The following is a 27,436-nucleotide window of genomic DNA, read 5'->3' on the forward strand; positions in this document are numbered from 1 at the left end:
GGCATTCAAAAAGTTCACTGAACTGAACCCCACTAGTGTCAGATATCCTACGCCAGTAGCTCTCCGTTAACATACAAGCCCCACGTTTTAAATTCCCCAGATTGTGTACTAATCCGAAAACAAAAGCTCTGAAGTTTATCCTTTAAAATGTATTGACTAAGTAAGCGCCGCTCCCTCGGCCCTGTTAATTCCCTTAACGTGCACACCACACTCTGGGAGACTTCGGCCAGAAAAATGACCAGGGCAGCCTGGTGGTACGGGGACTTTTCAAGGGATTCTGAAGGGCGCCAGGGTCATTAATTTCTTTGTAAGGACACCAGAACACTGAATATGCAAATCGTGGCAGCCCGGCAGGCAACCCAGATCCCGGAGCGCCCGCCGCCTCCACCCTACTGAGCTGGTCCGGGGCAAGTCACTCTCGCGGTGCCTGGGACCGTGCCCCGCCCCCGGCCCCGCCCCGCCCCCGCCCCCTGGCCCCGCCCCGCCTCGGCGCGCGTCCGGAGCCCGGCAGCCCGGCAGCCCGGCAGCCCGGCAGGAAAGGGCGGGCCGAGGCCGCCGCCCACGCTCGCTCCTGCCGTCTGACACGGGCCGGCGCCGCGCGAGGGGCGGCATGAGCGCGCGCCCGGGCCGGTGACCGCCGTGGCGATGGAGTGCGGCTTCGTCGCGGGCGGGAGGCCGAAGCGCCCTACGGGCCGCCGGCGGCTTCTGCTCTTCCTGCCCTCCGGCCGCTGCGGAAGCCCGGACGGCCGCGGCGTCCCGGCGCGCCACTGCCTGTCCGCGCTGCCGGGGGCTTTGGGGGCGCTGCGGCCCCGCGCCCCGGCGGCCCGTGGCGGAGCGTCACGTGCCTCCCCGCTGCTCCTCCTCCTGCTCGTGCCCTCCCCGCGCCTGGCCGCCGCCGCCTCCCCGCGCCGGCCCCTCGCGGAGCGGGAGCGCTCGCGTCCGGGGCCCTCCGTGCCCCCGGCCGGTCGCGGCGGCGCTGGGAGGTGCCTGCGGGGCCTCGCCCCGGGCGTCGCCTCGGCCGCGGGCCTCCTCCACCTGTGCCGCGGCCGGGTGGCCCCCGTCGCTTCCTCCAGGAGAGGTGAGGGCCGCGCGGCCGCGGGATGCGGGGGCAGCTCTGGCTTTAACCTCCCGAGCTGGGTCGGGGGGGGAGGCTCGGCCACCCACAGGTCGGGTCTGCCGAGGTCGCCGGGCTCCTCTGGGGCGTGGGGACGAAGGTCTGTGTGGTGCCCTGCCCTGGTGACCCGCGGTCGCCTGGCCTTGGCCAGCCGGGAAGAGCCGAATGACGCGGAGTCCCGGGCACCAGGTGTGTGTCGCGCTGTTGGCTCGGGCTGCGGGGAGGACCGCGCGCTGGGCGGGGAGCAGGTGCTCCGGGATGCGGGGAGCCGCCGCGTGGGCGCCGCTGACTCGTGCGTCCTGTCGCGCCTGGGGTGCGGGCGGCTGCGGGGGTCTGCGAGCTTATTACCATTTTATTTCCGACTCTCATGGATTTTTTTTTTTTTTAGATTTATTTATTTTTAAGAGAGACAGTGGGCGGGGGAGGGGCAGGGAGCGAGGGAGACAGAGAATCGGACGCAGGCTCCAGGCTCTGAGCTGTCAGCACAGAGCCCGACTCCCAAGGAACTCAAAAACGGTGAGATCTGACCTGAGCCACCCAGGCGCCCCCCCACGTGTCCCCCCCTACTCTAACGGGTTTATTAACTCCTTAACCACTAGTTGCCTGTTCTGTGTTTCGCACTTTTCTGGGTCCTTGGGCTGTATCAATTGACAAAATCTCGGATCTTCACTCTAGCAGAGGAGATGATACGGCTTGATAGCTTTAACTTACACATACACATGTAATTTACATATACGTACGTAAATACTGTAGGGGAAAAAAAACAGAGGTGGTAAGGGTTAGAAGTGAGGGGGGCCTCCGGCTATGGATTTAAATGGGGTTATCAGAATAGGTTTCATTCAGAAGGTGGCATTTGATTAAATTCTGGAAGGTGAGGGCAGTCACTGCCCTGCATAAAGATTAGGGAAGTCCAAAAACAGGCTCAGTTTACTAGACAGCAAATGGTTGCTTACTAGATCCCATCATTGGTGGTCACCTTTATTAATTAGCAAAGGGCATGGGGCGCCTGGGTGGCTCAGTCGGTTGAGCGGCCGACTTCGGCTCAGGTCATGATCTCGCGGTCCATGAGTTCAAGTCCTGCGACGGGCTCTGTGCTGACAGCTCAGAGCCTGGAGCCTGTTTCAGATTCTGTGTCTCCCTCTCTCTGACCCTCCCCCATTCATGCTCTGTCTCTCTCTGTCTCAAAAATAAATGTTAAAAAAAATTTATTAATTAGCAAAGGGCAAAAATATCACTTTGGGTGGGCTATAGGTATGAGTCGGTAGCCATCAGTAACTACACATTGATGGGTATTTATTTATTTATTTATTTATTATTTTTTTCTCAGTAGAAATGCCCTGTGAATGTTGACTGCGTCTAAAATTTGAGAATGCCTGTGGCTGGGGGAGAAACTGGGAGAGGAAGAAAGTGAAGGGAGGAAGCTTTATGCATAAAGAGTGGAGAAAGAGTCGTGAACTCTGTCAGTGTCCTGCAGTAATTCTGAGTTAGAGATGGCTTTGGTCTTTATTTCAGTGCTTTTGCTCCTTTCTTTCTTTCTTTCTTTCTTTTTTTTTTTTTTTTTTTTTGACAGGCTGGTAACTTGTGATTTATTTTCATTTCATAATTCAAGATGCTGGGGCAAAGGGGAAGAGCCTTTTCTCATCAGTTTTCTGACAGTGTGTCAAGAAGGAGGTCCTATTGGGTTAGTCCCAAAGGATCTCATTCTTCACAGTGAGAACGGATGCCTAACTATGGGGAAACAGACAGCACACACTTAAGGAGTGTGTGTGCCCATTAACTAGCAGCATAAGTTTTGGTCCTTTGCCTCCAGCCTCATGCGGTGTTCAGTACCAGAGCTACTGAGACTTAAGGATGTTACGAATAGGAAGTTTGTGCTTGGCTTCCTCCTCTGTTCAAGGCCAACTTTGGGCTGCTTTTGTATGCATTTTTAATATCCTTTTGATAGCCTGATGGTCCCTCCAAAGGAGAATTCCACATGACGCTTTAGCATAGCTCCCTTTACTTGCTTCCTGGTTATTGGTAGGAGTTCCCAGTTCTTGGGCCTCACTGTGTTGTCACCATAAAGGAGAAAAAATGAGTCAGAGGTATTCCACATGCCAGAATATTGGTCGTCCTCAGGCTCTGCCCTTTGACAGAAGGCAGGACATGCAGCTTCTGTCAGCAGAGGTTGGCCTGCCAAGTGACAAGTGTCCAGTCCTTTTCTCCACTTTTCAGATGGCAGTACATATTTTGCGACTGAAATAAATTCCAGTTGTTTTTGGACAAGAAAAAAAAATCTGTGGTATCGAAGTTTGGAATTAGCTCTTGCTTCGAAAGTAGTTGTGATAGTTTATTTTGTGTGTGTGTGTGTGTGTGTGAGAGAGAGAGAGAGGTTTTAAATCACACAAGTGATTATTTTTGTTGGTTAAACAAGAAATTCGATACTAGAAAACTCCATCACTCTTCACAAGCCACCTCTAGACTCCAGTGTTTTCAACTCGCGACCCATGGGACAGTTCAGCACAGTTGAAAGATGGGTGGGGTAACCTCTAGAGAGCCCCGTAAGAGATTCGGTCATTCATTTGTCCACCCCCACTGTTTCTCGAGCTAGGTCTGTTCTGTGTCAGGCAGACATTCGGGTCTCTTCTTACGGAGGCCACTTTTATCTCAGGACTGGACATAAAGGATGAAGAAAGACCAGATTTAACTGAGCAACTTAATGTAAAATAGAAAGATCATTGGTGAAGAGGCGAAAGGAGTTGATTTCAAATTTTCTCTCTAGACAGTCTCATAATCCAGATCATAGAGTTCCCTTAAAAAATTTCTGGCGGTACCTGGGTGGCTCAGTTGGTTAAAGCATCCAACTCTTAATTTCCATTCAGGTTATGATCCCATGGTTCAGGAGATCGAGCCCCACGTCGGGCTCTGTGCTGACAGTGCAGAGCCTGCTTGGGATTCTTTCTCTCCCTCTCTCTCTGCCCTTTCCCTGCTCACACTCTCTGTCTGTCTCAAATAAATAAACATTAAAAGAAAAAAAATTATTTCTGGCCTGCAGCATGCCAGGCCTTCTGCTAGATGCTAACAATGTGAACGTGACTAAGATTGGCTGCTCTTGGGATGTTTGGACCAATGGATGATACAGATGTGGGAATAATACAGGGAGGGCTGTGATCGAGCTGTCTGAACTGGGCTGAGAACACAGATAAGGAGCAATCAAGGCTGCCCCCTGCCCTGGGTGGAACTTGCAGACAGAACCATACAGAGGAGTGTAATGCTCTGCCCGGAACTTAGTATGTGCTTAGCAGATTGTAAAATTAAATGAAAAAGCGTAAAAAGGTTTCGTAAAATTTACCAGTTGAAAAAGGGGGGCAGAGCAGACTTAAGGTTGGAGTACCAAGGTTATGTAAGTGCAGGAAACGGAATAGCTTCAGTGGCTGGAAAGAAAGCTGAAAGGGCAAGTGTGGGCTAAATTAGGACAGGCTCTGTATTTGTATGCTTTGCCAACGCCTTTTTTTTTCTTTAAGTTTATTTATTTTGAGAGAGAGAAAAAAATATGAGTGGGGGAGGGGCAGAGAGAGAGGGGAATACAGCAGGCCCTGTGCTGACAGCAAAGAGCCCAATGCTCATGGGGCTCACACTCATGAACCATGAGATCATGACCTGGGCCGAAGTCGGACACTTAACCAACTGCGCCATCCGGTTGCCCCTTGCCAAGGACCTTATACTGTAGGCTAACAGTTCTCTGAAAGTAAGGGCCTTTTTTTTTGTTGTTTAACCCTTAAACTCACACATACATATGATAGCTGTTGCATTTTGTATTTCATCAGTCTGCAAACCGCGCTTGGTACAAAATGCTTATTGGATTTCTTGTACCTGATACCAACTGAGCCTCTTTCCAAGGTGGGAACCACTGCTGTAGCTTACAGACAAGCATCAGATCTGTAGGGTCCTGTCCATGCCACACTTTTGCTTACGTGCAGTTTCCTTTAAAATGTTTGGAGGTGAAGGACTGACTATAGGAGCTGAACTATCTTTCTAGTCACCTAGGGATCTTGCTGAGAAAACCTTTGAACTCTGAGTTAGTAGTGACTGTTCTTTCTTCTACCACCCTTCTCCAAACCTGGCATCGTAGAAAAGTAAGGACAAATATGAGGCAATATTTTCATACAGCTATGTTTATTACATTTAAATGAAAGTGGTTTTTTTTTAACTTTTTTAACATTTATTTATTTTTAAGAGACAGAGAGAGACAGAGCATGAGCAGGGGAGGGGTAGAAAGAGAGGGAGACACAGAATCCGAAGCAGGCTCCAGGCTCCAAACTATCAGCACAGAGTCCGACACGGGGCTCGAACTCCAACCGTGAGATCATGACCTGAGCCGAAGTCGGACGCTCAACCGACTGAGTCACCCAGGCGCCCCTGAAAGGTTTTTTTTTTTATATTGTTCATCTCTTTTTTTTTTTTCTTTTGCTGTCAAAGTGCCTTTTATAGTATTGTAATAGTAAGGAGCTATTATGTTTAAATGTCCTTTTTGACAGAATTACTCATTGGCATTGCAATTGTTACATATTTTTTAAAACTATTTTTATGGTTCATGAAATACAAAAGCCAGGGAACCTCGAAACAAGTTTACAAAATGGGTTGGATCTGTGGCTAAATGCACAGAAATTCATAGAAAAGATAATATACAAATTGTTAGGACACCTCTCTCTAAAGATAGGCTTTTACAGAGACATCACAAAGAATGAAAACTATAGACCAATACCTCTTATGGATAAAGACACAAAAATCCTCAGCAAAATACGCAGCAAATCAAATTCAGCACTATGTAAGAAAGGAGTATATACATCGTGACAAAAGGGGATTCTGTCCCAGGAACAGCAGGTTCATTTAAGATCTGAAAATCAATTCACGTACTGCACCATATTAAAAAAATAAAGAAGAGAAACCACATGATCATCTCAAAAGACAAAGAATTTGACAACATTCAGCACCCCTTCAGATAAAAAGGGGAAAGGCATCTGTGAAAAACCCACAGCTAACATCATACTTAATAGTGAAAGACGAATACTTTCCCACCAAAGATCAGGAGCAAATCACCATCCATCCAACATTGTACTAGAAGTTCTGACCCGGTCAAGACAAAAGGCATCCAGATAAGAAGTAAAACTATCACTCTTCATAGATGACATAATCTTGTACATAGAAAACTCTAAGGAATTTGCTAAAAAACCATTAGAGCTAATTAACCAGTTCAGCAAGATTGCAGAATACAAGATCAAAATGAAAAATGTAAAAAAACAAAAAACAAAAAACAAAAATCAGTTGCATTACTCTACACTAGAATGAGCAATCTGAAAAAAATCTAAAAAACAATACCCTTTATAGTAGCATCAAAAAGAATAAAATACTTAGGGATAAATTTAACATAAAAACCCACAAAACTTACATTCCACATGGTTGAAAATCTGTGTTTAACTTCTGACTTCCTGAAACTTTAACTGGTAATAGCTTGGCCAGAAGCTTCACCTAATAGACAGTTGTGTATAATATAATATTTTGTCTATGACGTGTGTTCTATTCCATATACTTATAATAGTGTAAGCTAGAGAAAAGAAAATGTTATTAAGGAAATCATAAAGATGGGGAAATACATTTACAGTACTGTACTATAAAAAATCTGTGTATAAGCGGACCCATGTGGTTAAAACCTGTGTTCAAGTGTCAGCTCTTCTGTGAAACCTACATAACATTATTAAAAAATTAAAGACATAGGGGCGCCTGGGTGGCTCAGTTGGTTAAGCGTCTGACTTTGGCTTAGGTCATGATCTCACAGTGCGTGGGTCCGAGCCCTGCGTTGGGCTCTATGCTGACAACTCAAAGCCTAGAGCCTGCTTCAGATTCTGTGTCTCCCTCTCTGCCCCTCTCCCACTCGCACTCTGTCTCTGTCTCTCAAAAATAAATAAACAGTAAAACCAAAAAAAAAAAAAAAAAAAAAAAGAAATGGAAAGACATCCTATGTTCATGGATTGAATTTGTACTCCCCCAATTAATATACAGATTTAAAACAATCTCTCTCAAAGTTTCACGTGTCGTCTTTGCAGAAATTGGTAAACTGATCCTAAAATTCATATGGAAATACAAGGGACTCAGAATAGCCAAAGCAATCTGGAAAAAGAACAAAACTAGATGACTCTTCCCTGATATAAAAACTTACACTACAGAGCTACAAGTAGTCAAGAAAATGTGGCATTGGTATAAGGACAAATATAAATCGGTGATATATAATGGAGAACCCAGAGATAAAGCCGTTATATTTTCAGCCAATTGATTTTTGACAAATTCCAAGATAATGCTGAAACAACTGGACATCCACACTCAAAAGAAGTTGAACCTCATCTCACACCACGTAAAAGTTAAATGGATCAAAGACCTAAATATGAGAGCTGAAATTATAAAACTTTTAGGAAAAAAATACAGGTGTAAATTTTTGTGTCCTGGAATTAGCTAGTGGTTTCTGAGATATGACACCAGAAACACAAGGAACAAAAAATAAATACATTGGATTTCGTTAAAATAAAAACCTATTGTGCTTCAAAAGTCACCGTCGATAAAGTGAAAGCCAGCCCACAGAATGGGAGAGAATATTTCCAAATCATATAAATGATAAGGAACTTTTATCTAAAATGTATAAAGAGCTCTTAACAACCGACTCAATAATAAAAAGATAACCCAATTTTTTTTTAAGTGGACATAGAGATTTCTCCAAGGAAGATATACAAATGGCCACTAAGCACATGAAAAGATGCTCAACATCAGGCATCAGGGAAGTGCAAATGAAAACTACAATGGACTATCCCTATGTTTATTGCAGCATTAGTTACAACAGCCGAATTACGGAAGCAGCCCAAGGGTCCATCGGCTGATGAATGGATAGGGAAGATGTGGTAAAGATATACATTGAAATATTATTTAGTCACATAAAGGATAAAATCTTGCCATTTGCAAAGACATGGATAGAGCTAGAGAGTACAATGCTAAGCGAAATAAGTCCTATGATTTCACTCATATTTGGAATTTAAGACACAAACAGAGGGGGAAAAAGGTGAGAGAGAGGTAAGCCAAGAAACAGACTCTTAATCGTAGAGAACAAATAAGTAAATACCATAGTTGAAGAGACATCTAAAAAAAAAAATAATAATAAAATAAAATTGCAATGGGATACCACTTTATACCCCCTAGGATGATTATAATAATAATAAAAAAACCCCAATTTCAAGTGTTGAGGATGTAGAGAAATTGCATCTGTCGGACACTGCTGTTGGGAATGAAAAATGGCCTGGAAAATAGCCTGTCATAACCTCATAAGGTTGAGCAGTCACTATATGATGCAACAGTTTGAATCCTGGATATATACCCACGAGAATTGAAAACTGGTTCACACAAAATCTCATACACTAACGTTCACAGCAGCATCATTCCTAATAGCCAGGAAGTGGAAACAACTCAAACGTCCTTCAACTGATGAGCAGATAAGAAAAAAATTGGTATATTCCTGAAACACAATGTGATTCCGCAATAAAAAGGTATAAAAAGTGCACGTAATTACAAGGTGGGTGAACCTTGAAAACCTCACCTAAGTGAAGGAAACCAGTCACAAATACCACATCCCTTATGATCTCTTCCTATGAAATGCCCAGAGTAGGCAAATGCGTAGAGACAGAAAGTAGATAAGGGGTTGCATGGGGGTCAGGGAGTAGGGAGATTGGGGCGTGATAGCTAAAGGATATAGGGTTTCTTTTTTCGGATGATGGAAATGTTCTAGAGTTAACTGTGGAGAAGGTTGCAGAACTCTATAATTATAGTAAAAATCGCATTAAACACTTGAAATGGGTGAATCGCATAGTATGTGAATTACATCTCAATAAAGCTGTTTAAAAAAAAGAGGGGTGCCTGGCTGGCTCATTCAGAAGAGTGTGCGACTCTTGATCTTGGGGTTGTGGGTTTGAGCCCCACTTTAGGTGTAAAGATTACTTTTAAAAAATAAACGTACAAAAAACCAGTTAGGCTTTTGAGGTATGCCATGTTCTTTCCTGGCTTTCCTTTACCACCAGGTCCTGTTTTGAGCTTTATTGTCCTGTCCTTTCTAGAACTAAGCCTGTCTGCTGGAAGCCTGCAGCTGGAACACAGGAGAGATGTGGAGCACAAAAGGAGGGAGTTCACCTCTTGTGGGAACAGGAAGCTCTACTTCGACACCCATGCCTTAGTGTGTTTACTCGAAGAAAATGGTAATCCTTTTGTGCCAAGCTCAATGCCACAGGAAAAAAAACGCTGTAAAATATGACTTCTCATGATCTTATCTAATTTCTCATATTATTCTTTGACTTGTAAGTCTACAGGTAATCTTTTGCTCACTCTGTGTTTTTTAAGTTCGTATTTTTTGCTTAAGGACATTTTCGCTTCATTGGTACAGTTGAGACTTTTCCCACCCATTTTCTCTCTGTCCGAGAGAAGTGTATTTTAAAAAAATTATTTTAATGTTTATTTATTTTTGAGAGAGAGAGAGACAGAGAGACAGAGAGAGACAGTGTGAGCAGGGGAGGGACAGAGAGAAAAGAAAGGGAGACCCAGAATCCGAAGCAGGCTCCAGGCTCTGAGCTGTCAGCACAGAGCCCGACACAGGGCTCAAACTCACAAACTGCGAGATCGTGACCTGAGCCGAAGTCGGACGCTTAACTGACCGAGCCACCCAGGCGCCCCAAGAAGTGTATTTTTTATGACATCATTCTAGAAGGACAGCGTTCTAGCTAAAAATTTAGACACAAGTTAGCAAAAGTCAGGAATGGTTCCTGTGACAGCTGTCTGTAGCATAGAAGGGGTAGCTTTATTACTATGCATGATGTGTGCTTTGAAAACTTTCATGAAATTAAAATTTTCCTGAGCAGCAGTTGCTAATAATTCTAACTTGTGGCATTTTTAAATAGTCTAATATTTTCCCTTTTGCTGTTCATTAACATGAAAGGTAGCTCTAACATATACGACATTTACCGAAAGTGCCTTCAGTACATAGGTAACATTCTCTTTTACTTGTGTTTTATTATTATTTTTTAAATGTTTATTTTTGAGAGAGAGGGAGAGTGTAAGTGGAGGAGGGTCAGAGAGAGAGTGGGGACAGAGGATCTGAAGCGGGCTCCAGGCCCTGTGCTGACAGCTGTGAGCCCGACGTGGGGTTCGAACTCACAAACCATGAGATCGTGACCTGGGCCGCAGTCTGACACTTAACTGACTGAGCCACACGGGTGCCCCACGTTCTCTTTTTGTCTCATCTAGACCGACACACCAATTCTCATTCTCTGTACTGTGACCCTTTACTACCCTGTGTGGCTGTTTCTCCGGGCTACCCTGTGCTTCACTTGCCCAGGACACGCGATGGTGTGAGTTCTGCCGTGCTTGGGCAGGGGAGTTAGAAGTTCTGGGTTCAAGCTCTGCCCGGGGCCCCGCTGCACAGCCAGGCAGCTCTGTCATTCTTCCCAGTTTCCATCTCTTCATCTCATCGGTAGCGTCAGCGCAATAAGAATTCCGAAGATCCTTTTGAGAATTAAAGGAAATACCGTGTACTTGAACGCACTTTGGAGAAACGGTCAAGCACTGTATCGTAATTTTCACCACTTTGCTTCTCAGAGTTGAAACGTTAGGCCTTTCTTTCACCAAAGTGTCTTTCAGCTCAGAATTTGAAAAAGAAGAGCATAAGTGAGAAGAGGGGCATAAGAATTGTCTTGATAAGCAGAAGTCTTCCTACTTTTTCTTTTTTTGGATGGACCTCGTGTTCTTGCATTGAAAGTAACCCAACGTAAAAAGACACATTCAAGATAATGGGGAGGTTTCGCTCCACGCAGGTGCGTGGGGTTGGTGAGGAAGCGTCACAAATTTTGCTAAGTGGCAGGGTAGCTGCAGTGGCCTCGAGATGGCCTCAGAGCTACGTCCCGCTAACAGGTGTGGTTTACTTCCCCTCCCCCCGCATACAAGTCGATTTAGTTAGTTTTGATAAATAAAAATTGTTCATGTTTAAAGTGTCTTATTCCGATGGGTGTACTTCCTGCTTTTCTTGTTTTCAAACCTTGACCCCTGAGTGTTTGCATCTCTCAAGACCGGTGTTGGGAGGAACCCACTGCAGTGTAGGGCGCGAGGCCTCTTAGAGGAGCGATATGGGTCCGCCATGCTGTAGGGTGAGGCCCAGAAGGACCCGTCCAGGAGCACCCCACCCTCTGTCCTCTTCTCTGAGGCTGTGTCTCCTGCTTGAGAGAAGTTCCGTCCGTCTTGCAGCTTCACTGACCCTGATCGTGTATTGGTCTGTCCTTCTCACAAAACATTGATTTGTACCTGGTAACCCGGCAGGTTTTTAGGCCTAACTTCTGCTTTTTCTTATCCCTTTCTCCTCCCACAGCTGGCTATAAACTATAAGGTTGTGGAGTTGATCATCAGCATAAGTTCTCCTCCGGTTTCTCTTTCTCTTTTACTCATCGCTGCCAAACTAATTATATTTAACTAGGAACCTGTCATAAAGTTTCAAAACTTGCAAGACGCATTTTCATTTTCAAAAAATGGGGAAGGCAGAAAAGAAACAACAAAAAAACTGTTTTGAATCCCAATACCCCAGAGCTAAACAGCATTAACATTTTGGTGGGTAACCTTTTAGATGATTTTTCTAAATGTGCATGACCCACGTGTTGAAAATTTAAGGATTTCGAGTAAAGTGAAGGGAGTAGGTCTTTGGAGGTCCTTTTTTGTTTCTTTCAAGACTTTGCCTTTGGTTTTTAAAAATTTTACTCCCATGCTTCGTCTGATCCAAATTGTTATCAGTTATAACTTTATTCAAAGTGCCTTTAATTACAATAATCAGTAGATTCTTCCGTAGTTCTTATGGCTAGAAGTGTTTAATGGAAAAAAAATTACTTTCCAGGGACTTGGTTTTAAGCATTTTTATTAGGGTTTCCAATGTGAAATGTAAATTACCGTCTACAGTTATTGGAAACAGTAACACTGCTGAGTTGGATGTTTATATAATTTAATTCAGTATCATTTACTGAGTAGCACCTGGCCCCCTCTCCACAAGTAACCCAAGAGACTTGTAGAGGAAACATAAAAGAATGATTTTGTCTTTTTAACATCAAATAAATTAACAGCTGAATTACTAGTTATCTTTATATGGTCGGTGATTTGACGGATTTATGCAGGTTATAAAACAGTTGAACTTTCCTACTTAAGTAAATTATTCTTTACTAACATGTACATTTTAAAATTTGGGAAGACATGTCATTCTAGAAAATGTAGACCACACAGAGAAAAAGAAAAATTACCTAGGGTCTTTGTTAAATTACAAAAGCAGTAAACTGCATCTGTAGTTTTGAGTCTTGCTTTCCTTCCCTTGACCCCACACTTCAGGCTTCCTCTTTGTCATGAGACATTCTCTGGAAACATGATTTTTGACAGCTGGGTGGGATGTTAGAGGACACCAGCCCAACCCTTTATCTTACTTGGGGAAATAGACTCCGCTGTGTCATGCTTGTCCAGAGTGACAGACACATCACAGCCCGGACTCTGGTCTCCTCACCTCCTGCCACACTGGGCTTTCTGAATTCACTTTCTCCCTTTCTTTGCATTGTCTCCCTTTCTGTGAAGGGTTTTTTTCTGGGTTTTGTTTTGTTTTGTTTTCTGACAAACGGAGTCTCCAGAGTGTGACTGTCTCTGTGTGTTCGCTTAGGGTTTACCACCCAGCAAGCAGAAATCACTGTCTCTGCGTTGGTCAAGATCACCGATGCCAATATGGACATCGTCTACAAGGATATGGTCACCAAGATGCAGCAGGTTAGTTGGGGCACTGTAGCAAATTTCAAGTCTGAAGCTGGGATGTTATTTGTGATACATATTTTTGGATGATATTCTATTGAAAAGCATATGGTACTTTTTTTTTAATTTCTTTTTTTAATGTTTATTATTTTGAGAAAGAGAGAGCACGAGCAGGGGAAGGGCAGAGAGAGAGGGAGACATGGAATCGGAAGCAGGCTCCAGGCTCCGAGGGGTCAGCACAGAGCCCGAAACGGGGCTCGAACTCACGAACCGTGAGATGGTGACCCGAGCCGAAGTCAGTCACCCAACCGACTGAGCCACCCAGGCACCTCTGAAAAGCATATGGTACTTTTAACCAGTAGTTGAGAGGCGAATGATTCCAGTGGCATAAAAGATATCTATTTGAAGCTCTTCTGTCCACTGTTGTAGAATCGTTCTGGAAAACTCACTATGCTTGAAAACAAACTGTTGCAGTCCACCAGCCACACGCAACAAATGGCGATCTGGCCAGCGCTGTGGCGGCGTGTTCGTGAGCCGCTGGCCCTCAGACTGCCACCCTTCTAACCGTGGCACGCTTGATGATGATACTGCACTTGGTCTTTGCCGTTTTCCTTTCCTCATTAATAGAGAGCATGGCCTCGCTGCGCTGCTTTTCTCACGTCCGCGTTCCTCTGGTTTCTCGCAAAGATGATACCAGGTAGGAGGCGGACGTCCTAGGCCCGCCCAGGTTATTGATGTGTTTTGTTTCTCTCTTCCTAGGAGATCACTGTTCAGCAAATCATGTCTCAGATTGCTAATGTGAAAAAAGATATGGTTATTTTGGAGAAGAGTGAATTTTCAGCCCTCAGAGCAGAAAATGAGGTAACGCCGAAGAGCCCCTCATCCTTACAAAATAGCATCGAGGCGTTGAGACCCAACACGCAGAGACAAAGTGCACGATAGACGTGTCTTCGCCAGGTGCCCGCTACCAGTCAGGTCGAGAAGTAGAATGTTACTGGGACCCCAGAAATCTCAGAAATCTGCTGACCCCCACCCTGCTAGGAAACCACTAGCCTGGCCTGTGGCACCGTTGGCCAGTTTTGCCTTTTCCAGAACCTCATCCGGGGGAAGCATGCAGTGTGGCTTGCAGCAGCAGATTTTGCTCTTGTCCACTGTCTGTAGGGTCATGTGAATGTGCCACATTATTTTCCTGTGACGTACAGGAGATTGACCCCTGAACAACGTGGGTTGGAACTGAAGAGGTCCACTTACACAGTTCAGTGAATGTGTATCCTCTTCCTTAGGATTTTCTTTACAGCATTTCCTGTTCTGAGGCACCTGGGGGGCTCAGTCTGTTCAACTTCCGACTTCAGCTCAGGTCGTGGTCTCACGGTCCGTGGGTTCGAGCCCCGCGTCGGGCTCTGTGCTGACAGCTCGGAGCCTGGAGTCTGCTTCCGATTCTGTGTCTCCCTCTCTCTCTGCCCTTCCCCCTGCTCACACCGTTTCTCTCTCTCTCTCTCTCTCTCTCTCTCTTTCTCTCTTTCTCTCTCTCTCAAAAATAAGCATTAAAAGATTTTTAATAACATTACCTTTTCAGTGGCTTACTTTATTGTAAGAAGATAGTATATAATACATATAACGTGCAAAATATGTGTCATGTTATTGGTGAGGCTTCCAGTCAACCGTAGGCTATTAGTTAAGTTTTGGGGGAGTCAGAAGTTATATGCAGATTTTTAACTGTGTGTGGGTCAGCACCCCTAACGCCTGCGTTGTTCAAGGGTCAAGTGCATATTAAAATTGTTTCCAAATTTGGGTTCTCTTGACCAAGTGGTGCTATAAAGAATCCCGTGGTTTGTAAAGTGCGGCCTGTGCTGTGTTTGCATCCTTCCTTTTGTTTTCAGTCCTCGTTAGAGTTCCGTAGAGGAAGTCCATTTATTACCGGTTCATCCTAGTCTTGTAAGAAGCCTTCTAGCAAAAGATTCCTTCTTTTGCTAGAAATGGTAAAGTTTGAAACTCTCATACTTGTCCTTGAAATCAGCTTGTTTGAAGGCAGAATTCGTTCAAAGTTGAAGGAGGTATTAAAGAAAGCAGGGCCTCTGGAGGCAAACATGTATGTTGAAAACAATTGCATTATTGATTTTGTGTATCTTTCGAAATGAATTAAAACTGATCTCAAGATAGGCACACGCGTGGTCTTACCCTCCTGGCATATGACAGATTTCTGCTGCGGGGGCTGTGCAGGTCACATTTCATTCTGAATGCGGCGAGGTTCGTGTTCAATGAGAAAAGAATCAGGAAAACTCATGCACAAATACGTTGTCCTGATGTGTGTTTATTACCAGGTTTTGTGTATTTTTTTTCTAACCTTCTAAACGTACCCTTGACTTTTTTTTTTTTGATGTGTTTTTAGAAAATAAACCTCGAACTACATCGGTTAAAGCAACAAGTCATGGTAAGATCCTCACTCCTGCTTGCTTGTTTGCACTTACATAAACGTAGTAACAAATATAATGTCAGAAGCCCTTTAATTCTCTGTTAATTATTTGTGTGATATGTCTCAGAAGTACACATTAGAAGATTTAGCTAAGAACATAGTCACGGAATAAGTTAGTGATGTCTGTAACCAAATTCGTTAAGAAAATTGTGTTCTAGGATGAATCGGATGAATTAAGTCATTTTTAGGTTAAAAAATTCTAAGGTAGCCACTTGGAACCTCTAGATTCTCTTAGAAGAGACTGGCCTTGGAGAATGACCTGTGGTTTTAAATGCTTACTGTGCCGGCTGTTTGATTTTTTTCTTCTTTAAGTGGAAAGGACATGGATGTTAAGGAAGAAAAGGTTCTGGTGAGTGTCAGAAAGAAGGCTTATGTAAACCAGAATTTAGTATTTTCCTTCTTTGAGCCCAACTCTGCTTTCCAGAGTGGTCCGGGGAATGACTTTTGCCACAAATTCTGTAAAGAGATTACCCTGGGAATCTTGAGGTTGAAGGCGACAATAACCCCCCCTGGACTGACTTGAGCGTAAAAGGGGATTGTTTGTGTATGCGACTGGGGACTCCAAGACAGGGCTGAGTGCAGCCATGGCTTGGCCAGGGACGGGCCTCGTGTCTCCGTATCTCTGAGATCCCCTGGCCCCACCCCGTGCTCAGGAGAGAACCCGCAGGGTCACCATTGTAGGCTTCGCACCCCAAGGTTCCCCTTTCTCACTGTGGACTTCTTTCTTTCTTTGCCCTCCTCCTAGGATGAAGTGGTCAAGGTCCGGACAGATACCAAACTAGAGTTCAATCTAGAAAAGAGCAGAGTGAAGGAACTGGTATGTCCTTTCTTTAAAAACCGAGTGCGAATTCATTTCTCCGCAGGATAGCGTACTTGGTCAGGTCTGAGTTTATTTACAGCTCAGCAGTGCTGGCACACACTTACCCAGGTATTGTTGGTAGGCAGTTTTTGCTTTAATTCTGTTTTTGGCTTAGAGCTTAAATTTGATGCTTTCCAAAATGGCATTAAAATGCAAATTTTGGAGGGATGCCTGGCCAGCTCAGTCCGTAGAGCCTGTGACTCTTGATCTCAGGGACACGAGTCCAGGCCCCACATTGTGTGTAGAGATTACTCAAAATCTTTAAAAAATCTTTAAAAAAAACCTTTTTTTAATTAAAATCTTGGTCAAATCAAGTTTGAATCTTATTTCAGAGAGACTAAATTATGTGTTACTTAGACGTTACCAAAGAAACCAAACTCAATCTCGCTCTGTTTAATCTGACTTAAACCTCCACAGGTCCTGATTTCTCAAAAGTTAAGTTCATGACCTGTCTTGAATATTAAATTATTAATATCAAATTCTACACTGAAATTCAGGATTAAAAAAATATTTCCATGTAAGCTTTTTTAAGTTTATTTTTGAGAGAGACAGAGAGGGAGATGCAGACTCCAAAGCATAGTCTTTTTTTTTTAATAAAGACATCTTAATGACTTTATTGCATTGTTTTGAAATGCAAATTTTAAATGATTCTTTAAGTTACGTTAAATTGAAACTTTTAATTAGGAAAAGTAGTTGTATACATTTGTTACAAAAAAGATTCTAGAGTAAGTAAGCCGACTGGTACTCATACAGCAATGTGTGGGATCACATACGGGGACCCAAGAAAACTGGAAATACAGTTCTGCTGCCCTTGCTTTTTTCAAACACGATGCAGATAAGTACTTTTTCCCCCCTCAGAACTTTCACAGTAATACTTTTTGAAAAGTTTATTATATTGTTATAATCGACATATACGGCATTATATTCATTTCAGGCATACAAGATAATGATTTCATATTTGTATACATTGCAAAACCTTCACCACTGTGAATCTAGTTACCATCTCTCACCATATGTTGTTACAAAATTTTTTTCTTGCAATGAGAACTTTTACGATCTGTTCTCTTAAAGGCTTTGAAATATACAATATAGTACAATTACCTGTAGTCACCATGCCTTACGTTACATCCCAGGACTTACAGTGTTTACGACTGTAAGTCTGTACCTTTTGACCCATTTCACCCACCCTGCAGCTCCCACCTGTGGCAGCCACTAATCTGGTCTCTGTGTCTGTTAGCTCGGGTTTTGAGGGGTTTCTTTTTGGTTTGGGGGCAGTTTTTTAGATTCCACATGTAAGAGAGATCATACAGTATTTGTCTTTCCCTTATTTAATCACCCGAGGTCCATCCATGTTGTCCCCAATGGCAGGATTTCCTTCTTTTTATGGCTGAGTAATATTTCATACACACACATATATACATACACACACACACCACATTTTCTTTTTTTTTTTTTGACGTTTATTTTTGAGAGAGAGAGATTGCACAAGTGGGGGAGGAGCAGAGAGAAAAAGAGGAAGACAGAATCTGAAGCAGGCTCCAGGCTCCAAGCTGTCAACACAGAGCCTGACGTGGGGCTTGAACCCGCGAACTGTGAGATTATGACCTGAGCCAAAGTCAGGTGTTCAACCAACTGAGCCACCCAGGCGCCCCATATACACCACATTTTCTTCATTCACCCATCAGCGGACACTTACCTCTTCCACGTCTCAGTGATTGTACATAATGCTTCAGTGAATATGTTCTAATAAAGATACATGTTGAGTTGCCTCTAGCGATTTTTAAGCCATCCATCTTCTTCAGGCTTTATTTCAATTTGATAGCAGTAGTTAGATAGCCTCTTTATTCTTAGGATAATGAGAAATAGGGGGTGCAAAGCATTTTTCACAAACGGAACTGGATACACCTGTAGAAACTGAGTATGCACATTTGTCCATTGACTTCGTGTTTTTCACAGTTTGTAACCAAAATGTGCTGCGATGATAAATGAAGCCAGTACTAAAATGCAAATAGGTACTTAACTTTATTTTAGAACTGTGTCTGGATTTCAAGAGTTGAGCTGAGCCTTGTTGTCCAAAATAATTATTGGGCCCATGTCACCTGTCTTTCTTGTCTTAAAAAACACGTCTCAACCATGAAGATTAAATCACCTCGTACCGCTAAAATAGTTGACAATCATTAGCATACAATTAGTCTCTAGAAGAGAAACTCTTTTAATTACATTTGTCCCTATGGGTTATGTACCTAGCAGAAAATCTGAATGCACTTGATTTAGCCCATAGCTAACCAGGTGGGGAAGAAATACATCTAGGAGATGGGAAGGTATGGGATTGATAAACATGGGCTAAAGCCAGTGAATTTATGTGATTTATTAGCTTAGCTGAGAAGTAGTTCTCAGTAATCCTTAACTTAGAAGACTCTGAAATGCAGGACAACCATATATACTGTTTCGCAGCTGGCGTGGATTCAGTGTGCATTGGGGAAGATGAGTTATTTGACCCTCCCTTTCCTCGTTTAATAAAGTTATCATTCTGGGGCGCCTGGCTGACTCAGTAGAGCATGCGACCCTTAATCTCAAGGTCATGAGTTTAAGCCCCACATTGAGCGTGGAGCCTACTTAAAAAATAATAGTAATAAAATTAAATAAAGTTATAATGCTGATTCAAAGATATAACTGGTGGCACATCCAGCCAGTTTCAAAAGCAGTACAGCCTATAAACTGCTTTGGGGTGCAGGAAGATGGAATCCCATAGAAGTTATTCTAAAATCCATGGCCATGTCAAGATTTAGGCTTTTCTTTTCTGTTTCGTCAAGACTGACTTAGGGAAGACTGGAGCCCAAGGTTTGCAGAAAGATCCAGTCCACCCTGCCCTCTTGTGGTGATTTGATGCATAGCTCTTTCCTTTTCTGAAACCTTGACCTACAAAGAGGCGATGAGCAGTCTTTGGTCCTAGGCTATTCCTTGATTTGGGGTTTTGGGTTTTGTTGATTTTTGGGTTTTTTTTTGTCTTCTTTTTCTTTTCTTTCTTTCTTTTTTTTTTTTTTTTTTTTCATTTCTGGGCATCACTGTTTTTATACTCTATCCCCCTGTTATTGCCAGGGGAACATTTTATAGCTAGAATGTTTCTAGATACTAGAGCATTGATTTTCTCTCCTATAACAGTGTTAATTTAGTGACGAATTAAAAGCTAATTTTTCACTTAAATTATAGGTTTTCATTAACTCAGTTAAATCCTAATGCCCATTGCTAAGGTGGTATATCTGAATTTGGTCTCAATGACAACAAAATTGCACTAAATCTTTGCATAAGCATTAATAGCCAAAGGCAAGATACCATTTTGATTCTGGGTAGTGCTAGTCTGTTCCTTTATTAACACTGGATTGTGACAACACCCAAGTGGGTTGTTGTTGTGTAATTAAAACCAACATGTGATGGTTCGTGCATTTCTTGTATCGATGTACTTAAATTGTATCTTTAGGCAACATGTGCGTCACAGAATAATATTCTTTGAAACTGTTTTTCCCCCAACTTTATAAAATTCCTATCTTTGTCTACGCCTCAGCTAGTGACCAATTTTGTAATTGTGAAGGGATAACTCCCAAACTACATCCTTCCCCACTTGTTTCAACCCTCTCACAACCAAAAAGCATCTGACTCAGCAGCCATGCAGATTGGTCCCCTAGTGGGAGGGGCCTAATGACATCACAGCGAAGAGAGCACAGGAGCAGGGGAGAGAGGTAGGGGGTGAAATGGTGATGAAAGGAATCCAGATACTGGAGCAGTGAGTGGCTAGAAATCAGAAAGTTGAGCAAACGCATCTAAAGGAGAGGGGCTAGCAGCAGAGGTGATCTCTAGTGTTCTGTGTTCTTGGAAGTACGGAGAATGCAGAAGGAGGAAAGGGAGAGAGGAATAAATCAGAATCTGACCTGGGTTACATGTTTGTTTCAGTATTCGTTGAATGAAAGGAAGCTGCTGGAAATGAGGACAGAAATGGTGGCATTGGTAAGACGTGAGACTGACTTTCCTTGATGGTTGTGTCCATCTTTGCCTCATCCCACGCATGGTTACTGTCATTCGTGATGTGTCATAGGGAGGATGCACGCAGGCTCAGCGTCCTAGGGGTTTTCTTTTCAGTACACACGAAATCACCACCTGAACCGCTTCTAAGTGAACAGTTCGATGGCATTAGGTACATTCGCATCATGACACAACCATCACTGCCGTCCATCTGCAGAACTCTTGACCACCTATAGAACTGAAACCACCTGCTACACGCTGAGTCGCCATTCCCTTCTCCCCTGTTCTACTCTCTGTCTCTATGGGTTTGACTACTCTGGGGACCTCATGGAAGTGGAGCCATACGGTGTTTGTCCTTTTGTGACTGGCTGGCTTATTTCACTCAGCACAGTGCCCTTAAGTTCATCCGTGTTGTAGCACGTGTCAGAATTGCCCTCCTTTGTAAGGCTGAATAATATCCCATTATATGGACGTGCCACGTTTGGATTATCCTGTCAGTGGACACTTGGGTTGCTGCCGTCTTTTGGCCATTGTGAATAATGCCGCTATGAACCGTGGTTGGACACGTACCTGTTGGAGTCCCTGCTTTCAGTTTTTGGGGTACGCACCCAGAAGTGTGGAGTATCTTGGGGATTTTTTTTTTTTTGCACTTAATAGAATGTTTGATTATCTTAATGAAAGTTTAAATCTCAGTGACTGAAGAATAAGGAATAGAGATTTTTTATTTTTTATTTTGTTTTTGAACTTAGGGCATGCATTACTTTTTTTTCCCTCCTATGTTACTCGGGACCTCTGAAACTCACAAGACACTTCCATCAGAGAATAGAATATTCCTCCAGAATATTTTCTACTCATCCAGGCATTTATTTCCTTACTCATTCCCTGAATTGTTAGCCATAAGGAACTACAAGTGATCCTTGAACAATAGGGAGATTAGGGACCCTCCCATGCATCAGAACTCTGCATGTAACTTGTGACTCCCTGAGCACTTCACCACCAATAGCCTCCTGTTGACCGGAAGCCTTCCCAGTAACATCGGTAGTCAGTACGGATTCTGTATGTTGTATGTATTGTATACTGTATTCTTACAATAAAGTAACAGAAATATTAAAGGCCCTGATCCGTGCACATAGTGTGAGGACAGAAGAACAGAGAGCAAAGCCCAGGTCTCCTCAATCTTACCCCAGCTTTCTCTCCGACTGTACCCTGCTGGGGAGGGTCCCTAGGAGGGAGCCATGGGGACAGAGGTATCCCAGCTGGTTTAACGCTGTTTTAAACTCTCTCTGTTTTAAAAGCATGCCCAGCAAGACCGGGCTGTCACCCAGACCGACAGGAAGATAGACACTGAGGTCGCTGGCCTCAAAACCATGCTGGAGTCGCACAAGCTTGATAACATTAAATATTTAGCAGGTAAGCTATTTTGTGTCGAAGTCATTCAGAACAGCTGAAAATACATAAAATTTAGAAAATAAGTCAAAGATGTGCACTTTGTTGATTCTAACACATTTTTTTCACATTGTAACGTCTCTGAAATTAGAAGGCACCTTACAATTTCTAATAGATGGATCATCATACCGTAATTGGCCTTTTTTCCCCTTAGTAGTGTAGCGACGTGCTTTACGATGGTCAGAATCTTTAATTTTGTAAGTTACTCTCATCGAACAGTCGTTACTTACTTGAAAACTTTTTTAGTGGAATTCAAGATAGAACATTTTATGGATGGAGTAAAAGGCTTTTGAACTGTGATCTCTCTGCTTCAGTTGGTCCCGCTCCCTGTGAGGAGTTATTTTGGTTTTGTAATTTTTGAGCCCGAAGAGGAAATGAAGACTCACATGTGAATATAATTAGCCATCCGTTGCAACTCCTATTTAACGTTTTGGATTAATCAGTATTTTCACGTTTCTAAAGCATTTAGAAGTGGAATTTTGTTCATGAAGTTAGTTTAAAGGGTGTGTCCCTGTAATATACATGTATTTTGTGACCACAGAATTTCTGTGATTCTCAGCTTTCATTAAAAAGTTTTGTTGAATATTGGGTAATTTGTACTTTGAAGATGATGATTTGAAGGAGTGGAGGGGTTTTTTTTGTTTTTTGTTTAATGTTTTTATATTTATTTTTGAGAGCGTGCAAGGAGGGGAGAGGCAGAGAAAGGGGCGGGGGGCACAGAGCAGCCAAAGCAGGGTCCACACTGACAGGAGCGATCCCAATGTGGGGCTCAAACTCACGAACCATGAGATCCTGACCCGAGCCAAAGGCAGACGCTCAAGCGCCCGAGCCACCCTGGTGCCCCAAGTAGTGGAGTGTTGTCGTGGGCAGGTGTCTCGTGGAATGTGGCACATTAGCAGACGATCTGAGTTTCTTGCGTTTGTTCATTGTTTTGCTTGGTGGGTAGGTGGATAAACAGCTGTGTTTTCTTAATGAAAAGTTGTTCCTTAAGTAACTGTTAACTAATACTATGCTCGGTTTTGTTTTTTTTTTTTTTTTTCTTACAGGGTCTGTATTTACGTGCCTAACAGTAGCTCTGGGATTTTATCGCCTGTGGATGTAATAAAGTGTCTGTTTAAAGAAATCCTTATCGTTCTGCCTTAAGAAAACCAGACTGCTGTCCTTCCCCGCCCCCTCCCCCATTTCCAGATTTTAATCCTGGTTTCGATTTAACATGTATTATTTATTTTATGCAGATTATGGACATATGACCAAGGAAAGGAGTCAAGAATTTCATAATTGTTCCTTTCGTCTTTTCTGTCTAGTTGGCTTTGTAACGCTGAGCGGTGGTGGACAAAGCGTGGGAGACCCCGCTCAGCTGGACCAGTGAACTTGGTCTAACCTGTGGGACATATCAACAGTAAATATTTGCATAATTCTCCACAATTTTAAATCTTTTGTCAGAGGACGTGGGGGTCTCGGCGTCTTCACTAAGTGCTGAAGAATCACCGAAACTGAACCAAAAGCACCAAATCCTCTTTACCTGAGGACCCGGTCCTTTCCATCAGCCAGTCCCCACATTAGGGTAACTGTGTTTCAGGCCCAGTTGTTTGGGGTGTTAATGATTCCCCTCTCCTGTCCACCCAAAGCAGATTTTTTTCCTCTTCATTTCCATTGTCTTTGTTATTGTCATGGTTATTTTTTACGTGCCTTCCAGCTAGAAAATCTTGTTGCCTAACGAAGTTTTGTAACGGTACTGGGGACTCTCTTTTACCTCCCAGAGTGCTAGGTTTCTCTCCCACCCTCTCACTTAAGTCTCCATGATGTGAGAACCGTAAGGTAACTCCCATTTGTGGCATTGCCTACCTAGAAAACGCGCTAATTCTCGGCATGGAAGTCTAGTTTGTGCAACATGGTCTCCTTCCTTCTGGTCTTCATCTGCTTTGCATGCAAAAGAACCACTTAGTTTTCCTTCTGCAGCAGTATCTAGATCTTTAGATAGCGGATGCACTTTTTACACAAGTCTTTCTTTAATGAATATGCTTGGAAATTAGAGAACCGTCATGCCGGCTCATCGTCCAAACCTGGGTCTATTCCTTTGGTTGTTCAAGACTTTCTTATGCCTGCCTTACCTCTGGTTTTTAAAACAAATAAATGCCTAGATACCGACAGGGTCCTTTTAGAGAAGCACGTTCTCATGTTATTTGAATGACTGATGTGGGAGAGGAGAAGCATTTTTAAAACGAGGACACGGAGGCCACGTTTTCCATCTTTCTCCACACACACGTGTGCACGCGACCTGGTACGGTGGAGAAGACAAGTGTCGCTCAAACGGGTGAAATAAATCACCCACCGTCACTGTTGGCAGACAAATTACCTTTGTCCTTTGGATGTCATTTCGAAACTTCTGGAAGTGTAAATCATTGTCTTTTTTCAAAACATAGGTTTAGCACAGAGATTCTGAACTCCAAATAGGCATGAAAATCAAGTACTTTGGCATTGGTGGTATCAGTTTCAAAGTGAATGTAATGTAATCGTTTTCAACTTGATCCAGAATTCTCTCAACTGCTCCATAAACTACTGTGGCAGTACGTTCTTCCCCTTTCAGGGACGGAGCCCCAGAAAATACTGCACATTTAGCAATTGCCTTAATTATTAAAGATTTAAATAAATGACATCCCATTAAGACCACGTTTGCCACTGCTTAATGTAGATACAACTTTCGTTAATAAGAGCTTGGAGAGAGGGCCTGGAGCGCAGACACTCCTCCAAAATTAAAAGAATCCCCAAGAGGCACAAGCACTGTAGGCAATTACGTTTCAGAGCAAACAGTAACTCGTGTAGGTTAAAAACAAGTGAGGTGACCTTACTTCCCGGTAAAACATGTCTTTAAGTGACATTCAGTGGGGTGACACTCTTTCATCTGCCAGAAAGTACTCCAAGTGACATCCCCACTGTTTTGCAGTCGTGCGCTGCGTCAGGCCCTGAACGCGGGGCCTTGGATTTTGCTCTGCCGTCGTTTGCAGCACAGGACAGCCTCCCCATCCCCGCAACCTTGGGAACAACGAACCCGCCTTTGGGTGGCTCAGGTTGCGTGCGTCCGTGGAGGTTACAAGGGTCCGGGACCGTGTTCTCTTTGTTTGGTCAGAGGTCTTCTATGGGAAAAGCATATGGGCCAGAAATACGAGCATGCCCTCCCCGCTGCTGGCTGGCCCAGGCTTCTGAGCAGCGTGACCATTCCCTGAACTAGCCTGGCTCAGAGGGATTCAGATCACTTGGGGATTTAGGCCTTCGCCTAATTTCTAATCTCAGGAAGGGGGAGGATGCCCGGCCCAACTCACAGGGAGCCCGTGTCCGGGCCCTGGGGAGTTAACCAGAGCTGAGAGCTGCCAACACGCCCCTGTGGGTACAGGTGCCTGAGCTACGCATGCCCAAGGCAGGGCATCGAACGGACAGGCTCCGTCTCCTTCGAGGCTGCCTCTGCATTCCTGCCTCCTCCTCCCGCCTGCCCTGGTTTTGGTTTTTTTTTTTTAAAGAACCTAAACTCCAAATCGACTCCTTTCCTGCTCCATTAGTAAGCAAAACCTGCCTGTCTCTACGGTTCTTTCCAGGAAACAGCAGTTTGGTCTCGGGGCCGTTCTTACCCCTTCGGCCGGTTTTCCAGCTTCGTCTCTAACAGAACCAAATCCGAATGTATTCATTTTTTCCCTCAAGTACGCCAAGGACCTCAGTTGAGAAGTCAAGTTCGAGAAGAAAGGCTTGACTCAAACCAGACATCTCGCTGGAATTTGTCTCGGGAACACTCTAAAAATAAACACCCTGAGCCACAGCGAACATGTCCCTGCCTGGGTTGGCCCCGGCTCAGCTCGTGCCCTTCCCTTTGTAGCTGCCCTTAGTGACAGGAGCCTTGCTTCTGTGTCTCAGCCTCCTCCGCATCCCTGCCTCTGCCTGTGCATTAACCATGTCAGCACCGGCCCAGCATTTCTCTTCCACCCCACCATGCTCCGTCGAATCTGTCGCCGTCCTTTGCGAACGAATCTAGAACTCCCGTCTAGGAAACTTCGGCCTTAACGTACGTGTATCAGATTTGCAGCTTTTCTGACACTAAAGCAAGAACGTGTAAAGCGGAAGCTATTCCTTCTGTATTCTCTGTGTTTGAGAATGTCGAGCCTTTTGTTCTATTTTGAAAATACCTGTCCTGCTGAAGATTTACACTCCCGTTCCTTTGATTGTAACCCAAATCATTTATTAACCTTTTCGTTACTTAAGCAAACGTTCAATTCCATTTTATTGTAGAGTGGGTATAATATCTTTATTATCTAAAGTAGAATATGTAATTGTTTCTGTGTGACTACTTTTCATTCAGATTTTTCAATGAATGGAGAAAAACTAGACCAACCTGTGCACTGTATTTTAACTGTTACTCTCTCCAATTGCATAGGGTAACGTTGGTGTATTATAAGAAAATCTAATACCCCCAAAATTGGGTTTGTATAGACAACCTGGGAAGTGCTTATTTGATTTACAAAATAAATTTTTTTTATTATTCAAAAGAATTCGCATGCTTGTGTAAAACCCTTTGCTTGTTTGAGGGGAAATGAGGTTTTCAAGCTCAAGTTTTAGAAGTATGAGTGTTAGGAATCCAAATCAGGCTAGCCTGAGCAAGAAGGAATCTGCCCCTTTAGCTCACATGATCAAAGCTCAGGAGGGGCGAGACTCCAATGCCATCAGACCTCCTCTCTGCACCTCTTACCTCCCCTTTCTCTCCAGGTGGGCAAAACTCTCTCAGACCAGCTTCCTGGTGAAGAACCGGAAAGGCCCAGCACACGCCCCGAGGCTTGGTGATTGGAGAGCTCATTCCACTGGGACAAAGCCTGGAAGAACGTATCCAAAGCCAGTGGCCAAGGTGGCAGCCGAGCAGGAGGGTGCAGGGAGGGGTGCTGTGGTTCCTTGGGGCAGCTCCTTCCCTGGAGACCCGCTGGGTAAGCGTCCCAGCTCTGGAAGAGGGAGCTCTTCGCGAGTCGCTGTGCAGGCGACCTTCAGTGTAACCGCGTGTGCATGCGAGGAAAGTGGACACCTTGGGAAAGCGGACAAGTGAAATAGCTGATAAATTAACGTTAGGTACCTTTCATGGTCTCCAACCAGAAATCTACCAATGGTAGAGAGTCAAATAAACTGGACTTGAGGATGAGCCTTAAAGTTGCTAAAAAGCCTCCAATGATTTGCAGACTCAGCCTCCGTGTTTACAAAGCGGGTGGGGGGCGTCCATCCACCTGGTCCTGCTCTCACATCCACGCGGTGCGGCAAAACGAAAGCCTTGGCTTTGCCTCCGGCCTTTGACGTCCTCCAAAATAAGAACGTTGCCTCGAAGGATGGCATTTTCCAGAAACAGCTTGCTTTCTGGAATCGAAGACTCCGCCTTTCCCCAGCCGAGCTCTGCCACGCATCGTACAGCCAGTGGCGTCTACCTTAATTCCGCAGCTTTCACGCGAGGGTCACAGACTGTGGGAAGCTGGGGAGCTTTCGCGGGGGCCACCGCCACCCACAAGGATGTGGGCATCTGCACCTCAACGTCAACGGCCTTGGGTCGCCTCTTACATGTTACAAGTACGCGCACAACTATTTCTAGGCCAGCACTCTCAGGAGGAAGGAGTTGAGGCTGGGTTGGTTTTTTTTCAATGTTTATTCATTTTTGAGAGACAGAAAGACAGCATGAGTGGGG

At 44.1% G+C, this 27,436-nt stretch overlaps 1 protein-coding gene across 6 annotated transcripts; it reads left to right on the forward strand.

Annotated features, from left to right (window-relative positions):
* Nucleotides 1–495: 495 nt before the first annotated feature.
* On the forward strand, nucleotides 496–27,436 carry MCUR1 (mitochondrial calcium uniporter regulator 1). 6 transcript variants are annotated; one of them, XM_060614764.3, is made up of 9 exons: nucleotides 498–1,078; nucleotides 9,244–9,381; nucleotides 12,855–12,958; nucleotides 13,700–13,801; nucleotides 15,330–15,371; nucleotides 16,159–16,230; nucleotides 20,221–20,274; nucleotides 21,585–21,699; nucleotides 26,485–27,436. In XM_060614764.3, the coding sequence occupies exons 1-9, from the start codon at nucleotides 646–648 to the stop codon at nucleotides 26,517–26,519; spliced, it is 1,095 nt and encodes a 364-aa protein (XP_060470747.1). In that variant the 5' UTR covers nucleotides 498–645; the 3' UTR covers nucleotides 26,520–27,436. The 6 variants fall into 6 exon arrangements, with proteins under 6 accessions (XP_060470752.1, XP_060470748.1, XP_060470747.1 ...); XM_060614762.3 differs by lacking the exon at nucleotides 26,485–27,436 and adding an exon at nucleotides 23,040–26,100; XM_060614763.3 differs by lacking the exon at nucleotides 26,485–27,436 and adding an exon at nucleotides 22,782–26,100 and having other exon boundaries at nucleotides 499–1,078.

This window comes from Panthera onca, chromosome B2, assembly GCF_046562875.1.
Source record: "Panthera onca isolate mPanOnc1 chromosome B2, mPanOnc1 haplotype 2, whole genome shotgun sequence".
NCBI lineage: Eukaryota > Metazoa > Chordata > Mammalia > Carnivora > Felidae > Panthera > Panthera onca.

What these genes read in the sequence shown, in the direction of transcription:
- MCUR1 (XM_060614762.3), top strand. Translation starts at nt 646, where the DNA reads ATGGAGTGCGGCTTCGTCGCGGGCGGGAGGCCGAAGCGCCCTACGGGC. An exon ending in CCCTCAGAGCAGAAAATGAG is followed by an intron (nt 13,802 to 15,329) that starts GTAACGCCGAAG and finishes ATGTGTTTTTAG; the next exon opens with AAAATAAACCTCGAACTACA. An exon ending in GGACAGAAATGGTGGCATTG is followed by an intron (nt 20,275 to 21,584) that starts GTAAGACGTGAG and finishes CTGTTTTAAAAG; the next exon opens with CATGCCCAGCAAGACCGGGC.